The sequence below is a fragment of the Ipomoea triloba genome, chromosome 7 (assembly GCF_003576645.1).
Source record: "Ipomoea triloba cultivar NCNSP0323 chromosome 7, ASM357664v1".
In the NCBI taxonomy this organism is placed as follows: Eukaryota; Viridiplantae; Streptophyta; class Magnoliopsida; order Solanales; family Convolvulaceae; genus Ipomoea; species Ipomoea triloba.
In genome coordinates this window covers 7,233,192-7,240,897 of record NC_044922.1, presented here as the reverse complement: position 1 = coordinate 7,240,897, position 7,706 = coordinate 7,233,192, and the positions used below count along the sequence as shown (strand labels likewise).

The window sequence follows — 7,706 nt, the reverse complement described above, 5'->3', positions numbered from 1 at the left end:
TTTTCCGGGTTTCCAAACACACCCTTAAGACCAAATTAAATAAGTCTAAAATTTATAGCAAGTCCATAATGCTTTAAATAAACCAAATTTAATTTGTTTTATTTTGTTGACCGAATTTGGCCAGCCCAGGCCCATCAAAACAATCAATTATTTAAATAGTGAACACCATGATTGAGCCCAACTAAATAAAGCGCAAACAATTTTTTGATAGGCCCAGGTCTGGCCGAATTGGGCCAGACCTGGCCCAAGCCCAAAACACAACATATATCATGTTCACCATCTTTAATTGAGCAATAAACATAGCTGCCATCATTATTCATCTGCAGCCAACAGTCCAACACACACACGCAGCAGCCAAAATAGGGAGAGAGAGGGAGAAACGCGGAGAGGGAGAGAGAGACTCGGAGAGCCGCCGGCCAGCGCTACCGCCGGTCCCAGCCGGCGTTGCTCCGCCGTTACCGCCCATCGAAGTTCGCCGGAGTTGTTGAATCCAAGCAGTAGGTATATTCGGTTCATTTATTTTGAAAATCACTTATAAATTTTCCAGAAATTATCCATGTATATATATTGAATCCAGAATTTATTGGTGGAAAACCTTTAAACTCAAGAGTTTATGGAAGCAACCAGTGTAATGAAAAACCAAACAACCAAACAATAATGGTGTTTCCTTTCTTTCTGTCGAAAATATGAAGGAAAGCAGAATAGGTTTCTTTGTTGTCTTTCTGCCGAAAAAGAAAAGGAGAGTCTACTCCAAGCAAAAAAATTGGTTTCCTATTAATGCATGCAGACAAGTGGGAAAGAAACAAAAACAATAGGCCACCCTACTTTCTTCCTTTTAGCCTTAAAACAAGGAAAGGAAAATGATTCCTTTGACAAAAACCAAATAGGACAAAATGGCTTTTTGTCTTCTATTTCTTATTGAGTATTTGCTTCCCAAACTTCTTGAGTGTTGTTTTCATCATTTAGTATATTTTAACAGAATGAGGGAGGGAATTTCACCCAGCCTTTATACATCACTAATCATCATCGTGAGCCCTTATGAAATGACAACCTTTACCATAATCTTTATTATATGAATCAACGTTAGGAATTAGATTAATTCCTAACGTACTAGATACTGGGTTTAAAACATTTTTCTACTTATTTCCTTCAGATTTGGAATTACGTAGTAGTGCAATTTAGAATTTTTAATTATTAGTTGTGGAATTATGATACACACCCAAAAGAATGGATAGTTTGCTCAGAAAAAGGAATGATGAAAATCAGGCAAATCAGAATACGTAAGGAAAGGCTTAATGCAAGGGATTTGACAAGAATAAAATCAAAGGCACAATCATATCAACAATATCTCCTTTTCCATAATTATTTATTTCCTAGCACTATAAATTAGAACCTCTAGATGAGAGTAAATCATCCATCTTTCTCCTTAGTCTTTAAGCTTTAGAAGCTGGGCAAGAGCCTAAAATTCTTGTGGGGCAAGAGCCTAAAACTCTTGTTAGGGAAAGTCTTGTGACATCCTGTTTCTCTTTTTTTGTTTTTTAATTTCCCGTCAATAAAATTAGGTCCTTGTTCTTTTCTCTAACAAAGGGTTTGACCTGCCGCTGAATGACGAACACAAGGATGGAGAATCGAATGGAGACGTTAGAGAAGAACCATGAGACATTACAGACGAACCAAGATGTGATCCGTGCTGAATTAGCCACTTTGAACGATCGATTTGCAGCCATGGAAACTTCCATGACTAAGATTTCTGACTTCATCACTCTCTCCCTCCAAAGCAAAGGGCACGGCGATGCCAATGCATCATCAATAGCAGTCCCAACAGAATATTCAACTCCCCTATCAGTTTCAAGAGTGGATTCCAATCCGCCATCCGAATGCCGATCCGAATGCCGGTCTCAACCAGACAACCCTATATTTCAGGTAGACTGGAACTTCCTACCTTTGATGGTGTAGACCCGATTGGATGGTTGGCCAGAGTTGAGCAATACTTCGCCATACATCACACCCGGGAGGATCTGAAGGTTTCAGTATGCAAGGACTGGCTCTACATTGGCTCCGGTGGCTACAACAGCAAAATCCTACTCTAACATGGTCTCAGTTTACTCATGACCTGTTAGAAGAGTTTGGTGAAGACCTACCTGGTCCACTGTTCGAGCAGCTTGCGGCTCTTAGCCAGATGGGAATGGTTGATGAGTACATCGCTAGGTTTCGTACTTGGATTGCCCAAACTATGGGACTTGCGACTCATATTCAACTGGGACTTTTTCCTAATGGCTTGAAACCTGCCATTCGAGTGCGGCTCCGACTGAATGATGTGACAGACCTCCGAACCGCTATGCGTGTCGCTCGCTCTGCAGAATGAGAAATTGAATTTCTCTCCACAGGTCGGCTCCTTGGATGCAATCTGCAAGACGAAAATGCAGCGCTCCAGATAATTCCTTCACATAATGGGTTTACTTGGTCTAACGGGCTTGGGAAGAATTACCAAACCAATTCTTTTTCAAAAATTTCACAGTCCAAACCCATTCCAACCCAGTCTCAATTCTTTGGTAGCAATCAAACATCCTCCTTCTCTTCCCAAACACAATCTGCGTCTCCTGCTACGTAGTCTTCAGTATGCAATTCCGGCACGTCAACGTCACGAGCTCCGGCACGACATTACTCTAACAAAGAGTACCTGGACATGCGCGCCAAAGTACTTTGTTTCTGTTGTCAGCAACCTTACAATCCACTTCATGTATGCCCGAATAAATCCTTGCAAGCTCTAATTGCAGCAGAGGATGATGAGGATGAAACAAGCAATGAGCCTGGTGTAATTGACCAAATTGACACGGGACAACGCAATGAGCCTGGTGTAATTGACCAAATTGACACGGGACAACATAAGGCAGTCTTTCCAATTGACCAAATTGACACGGGACAACATAAGGCAGTCTTTCCAGGGACATGCGCGCCAAAGTACTTTGTTTCCGTTGTCAGCAACCTTACAATCCACTTCATGTATGGCCGAATAAATCCTTGCAAGCTCTAATTGCAGCAGAGGATGATGAGGATGAAACAAGCAATGAGCCTGGTGTAATTGACCAAATTGACACGGGACAACGCAATGAGCCTGGTGTAATTGACCAAATTGACACGGGACAACATAAGGCAGTCTTTCCAATTGACCAAATTGACACGGGACAACATAAGGCAGTCTTTCCACTATAGCCTTGGGGACAAGGCTGTTTCTTTGGTGGGTGGCAATGATACACACCCAATAGAATGGATAGTTTACTCAGAAAAAGGAATGATGAAAATCAGGCAAATCAGAATACATAAGGAAAGGCTTAATGCAAGGGATTTGACAAGAATAAAATCAAAGGCACAATCATATCAACAATATCTCTTTTCCATAATTATTTATTTCCTAGCACTATAAATTAGAACCTCTAGATGAGAGTAAATCATCCATCTTTATCCTTAGTCTTTAAGCTTTAGAAGCTAAATCATCCATCTTTATCCTTAGTCTTTAAGCTTTAGAAGCTAAATCATCCATCTTTATCCTTAGTCTTTAAGCTTTAGAAGCTGGGCAAGAGCCTAAAACTCTTGTTGGGGAAAATCTTGCGACTTCCCTGTCGGATTTGTTAGAGAAAAGAATAAGGACCTAATTTTATTGACTGGAAATTAAAAAAAAATAGAAGAGAAACAGGAAGTCACAAGACTTTCTCCAACAAGAGTTTTAGGCTCTTGCCTAGCTTCTAAAGCTTAAAGACTAAGGATAAAGATGGATGATTTACTCTCATCTAGAGGTTCTAATTTATAGTGCTAGGAAATAAATAATTATGGAAAAGNGAGATATTGTTGATATGATTGTGCCTTTGATTTTATTCTTGTCAAATCCCTTGCATTAAGCCTTTCCTTATGTATTCTGATTTGCCTGATTTTCATCATTCCTTTTTTTGAGTAAACTATCCATTCTTTTGGGTGTGTATCAAATTATTTGTTATTCTTTCTGTTTTCGGTAACAGACCGAAACCAACGCTGGGTTTTAATTTACTTCGATTTACTGGACAATGTTTCTTTCTGTTATAGTATTTACTTCGATTTTTAATATTGCTATTCTCGCTTTAATTTCTTATCTTTTTGTCCTGATTTCCATTTCAATTGCTTCATTTTCTTGGATTTTTCTCTTCGGAATGGGTGAGATTCAATTTTACACTTTGAGATATGCTCTTTATTTCGAAAGGGCAAAGAAATGCCATGTTTTCTGCAATTGGAACTAAAGGGTTCTGAAAAATTCTACCTTTTCTGTTCCCCTGCTGTGTTGGAGAAGGGTTTGCATTTCGAATACTTTGTGGCTGAAAAGGAAAGGGGATTTAGGTGAATATAAATCTAAATGCTTGTAATTTTAGGACTCTAGTTCTGAGGAGATTTTCCTATTAGAAGGTTCTTAAATTTGACAGGTAAAATTATTCCAGTTGGTGCATCTTGCTTCTGCTTTGGTTTCTCTACCAACTCTGAAACTTAGTGTTTAATTTACTTAGAATAGAAAAATATATTTTTATGCTGCATATATGATATTGGTTTACTTCTCTTATGGCTCGAATTAGGGCTTGGGGTAGGGATTTTGAGCTCTAGATTATGTGAGATGGAAATAATAATCCAGTGCTTGTTTCTTTGTTTTTTTCGGGGGATTAAGGATTGAATCAACAATCCTATATTTCATATGAGTGATTAAGGATGGGGATAAAGTTCAAATTTAAGAAACTTGATAACATTACAACTTACAAGTGCTCCATAAGGAGGTGTGGCTTTAGGGAAGACTAATAATGGGTGGTAGCCAAATAAAGGAAGATGCATGGGTCAGGGAGTGGTGGGATGAGTCTGATAACCAGACATGGGTAATTAAGCATCCCACATTAGTCTGGTAAACCAGAAAAACCTTTGAGTGATATAAATCTTACATGAATGGTTGTCTTCATTAGGAAATGTTGAGAATTGAGGTTCTTAAACCGAACCGAACTAATTCTGAACCGAAATCGAACTTTTTCAAACCAATATGAAACCGAACCGAACTATAATGTTAAACCGAATGGTATCGTTTTTTTAAAACCGAAAAACCGAACCGAATACCGAAATCCCCACCCCTACATGCTATATATAAACCTCAAAATATTCAGTATAAACTAGTTTTTAGTAGACTTGAGGTGAAACAATACCTTCTAAAATAAAAAATATGAAACAGTTCCCATTGTGTGGTTATGGATGCTTGTATTCTTAGGTGTTATTGTTATGTGAATTTTATGGGTGCTAACATTTTTGTTGGAAATGGCTCATTTGTAGCCTGTTAATTATGCTGCTAAATTCAGTTAACTCATTTCATTAGCTTATAAATTTCAGGTTGGTTAGAGTTGAAGATACAAATTTCAGTTTGGTTAATGGTTTGAGAAATTATAAAATTTGGTTGTTTAATTAATCGAGTTCAAAATTTACCAAGTGTGATTGTATAGATTTAGAAATTCTGGATTTCAGATGAATCTGACTTACATCCACTTCAAATGAGTTCTTCCTTTCCGTTGGCTTTTTAGTTTTACTTTTAAGTGTATAATAGTCATGTAAAGTTACAAAACAAGATTATTTGGTTGTCGTATGATTCTGCCAAAGTTATTTCAAAGTATAATGGTGTGTATTATAATAGTTGGGAGTGCATGGTGCAATTTATGTGGGGAGAAATGCTTGAGGTCAATTTGTTATGATTTTTGATTTAGCATTTCTGTATGGTTGCTATAAACAAAGTTGGGATTATTTTAAAAAAATTATAAATATAAACTAAAGCTTCTTGGAATTTCCTGTTATGAATATTTTATTGTTTCGTGTTTTTCTTGTGGATGTCTGGAGCAGGATAGGATGTATGAACTAAACTGATATAAAATTAGTTAGTAGGACACTATTGAATATTGATGCAATTTTTGTTTGCATTATGGTGGATAGGTGAATAAGATTTTGTAATTGAAAGTGCATTTTGCCTGTGGACACATTTAGACAAATCCTTGTACTGGAATGGTATTTTTTAAGACTATATTTAGTTATGCACTTATGCTTACTTGATTTGGTGTGATTTGTAGTATTAGTTGTATTTATTTGATTCAATGATTGCGTTTCTCAACCTTTAAATGTTAGGAAAATACATTTACTGAAAGTCTGGTAGTGTTTCCCTATACTTGCTTGTGCCTTTAAGCTTTAAATGTTTTGCTATTACTTGCATTCTCTGTATGTTTGAATCTCTGAAGTCTGGTAGTGCTTGAAATAGGTTGAGAAGGGTTTTTGACTGAAGAAGAGGAGCACCAAGATGCCTCTTTATGACTGCATGCTTTTGTTGAAACCCAATATAGTGCAGGAGGCGTTGATCGACTTGGTTGCTAAGGTGGGGAAGCATGTTTACACTAGAAATGGAGTACTCACAGATGTAAAATCTTTTGGAACTGTTCAGCTGGGCTATGGTATTAAGAAACTCGATGGCAGATATTATCAGGTTTGTTTTTATTTTTATTTGAAAACCTTTTTAACAAGTTTTTAAAAATGAAAAGAAAAGACTGAAAGTAATCTCAATGGAAGCAAGTGACCAGCAGAGTAAGCTTTTTAAGTCGGAAAGACATGTTTTCTTTCTATCTATCCATACTTGAGCATTTTATACTATATTACAATTTATGAGTTTCTCTAACATACTCGGTGCCTGTATTGTATTTCAGGGGACACTGATGCAAATGACAATGATGACACCTCCTAGCTTCAACAGTGAGCTGCATTACCTCAACAAGGAAGACCGTTTGCTCCGCTGGCTGTTGGTCAAGCACCGAGACATCAAGCCCGGGTTGGAATATTTTGGAGAAAAAGATTCTAAGTTATCTATCAAAGTGTATCAAGTTATGGGTGATGATAAAGAGGACGATGAAGACTCCGACACAGCCGATGAAATGTAAAATGGCTGTTTAGCGTGTACGCTTCTTTTGTTTTCTGAATCCAGGTCTCCCTTTCTGCATGCACTTGTACTTGGGGCATTTTAGTTTATGATTTAAGGTTGCAGTAGAATTGAGGCAAGGATACATGACATAAGAAGATTTGAATGTGACAATTTGCAGTACACACAAATTAGAATGGATTTTGCCCAGTTTTTTAGAATAAGAAAAGTTTGAGATCTTGATATTTTGCTTCATAGCACTCTGCAAGATCAATGCGTATATCCTTGAGTTTGAGAATGGATTGTATGTTCTCAAAATATCACGATATTTGGCTTCTTAATTAATTATTAAATTTTTGCTAAAGTGTCATTCCGCACCATGAACTATATTGGATTATTACCTTGAACTTTTATAAGGTCTATTTCGATACACAAACCATTAATTTTTGTTCATCTAATAATTTTTACAGGTTACCTACAAGTTATATGTAATCTATGCTGACTTGGACTTTTTTATTATTTTCTTCTTTTTTATTTTATTTTTATTTTAATTTTTTTTTTGTTTTCTTCTAAACCTTCTCCAGCCCAACAACCGGTACCGGAACCGAAACCGTAAAATAATTTTAAAAAAAATCTTATATTTAGGCATTTAGCTACTTGCAGTAGCTATATATATATATATATATATATATATATATATATATATATATATATATATATATATATAAATTATATTTAGCTACTGTCAGTAGGCAGTAGCCAA

The 7,706-nt window shown here is 36.7% G+C and overlaps 1 protein-coding gene across 2 annotated transcripts; it reads left to right on the top strand.

The window, feature by feature from the left end:
- The first annotated feature begins 315 nt into the window (after positions 1-315).
- Positions 316-7,284, top strand: LOC116025581. 2 transcript variants are annotated; one of them, XM_031266852.1, is made up of 3 exons: positions 316-497; positions 6,296-6,517; positions 6,735-7,284. In XM_031266852.1, the coding sequence occupies exons 2-3, from the start codon at positions 6,335-6,337 to the stop codon at positions 6,963-6,965; spliced, it is 414 nt and encodes a 137-aa protein (XP_031122712.1). In that variant the 5' UTR covers positions 316-497; positions 6,296-6,334; the 3' UTR covers positions 6,966-7,284. The 2 variants fall into 2 exon arrangements, with proteins under 2 accessions (XP_031122712.1, XP_031122711.1); XM_031266851.1 differs by having other exon boundaries at positions 316-501.
- Positions 7,285-7,706: the final 422 nt, after the last annotated feature.

Coding starts and splice junctions, on each gene's coding strand:
- LOC116025581 (XM_031266852.1), top strand. CDS start 6,335: ATGCCTCTTTATGACTGCATGCTTTTGTTGAAACCCAATATAGTGCAG. Junction 6,518..6,734: donor TCGATGGCAGATATTATCAG/GTTTGTTTTTAT, acceptor ATTGTATTTCAG/GGGACACTGATGCAAATGAC.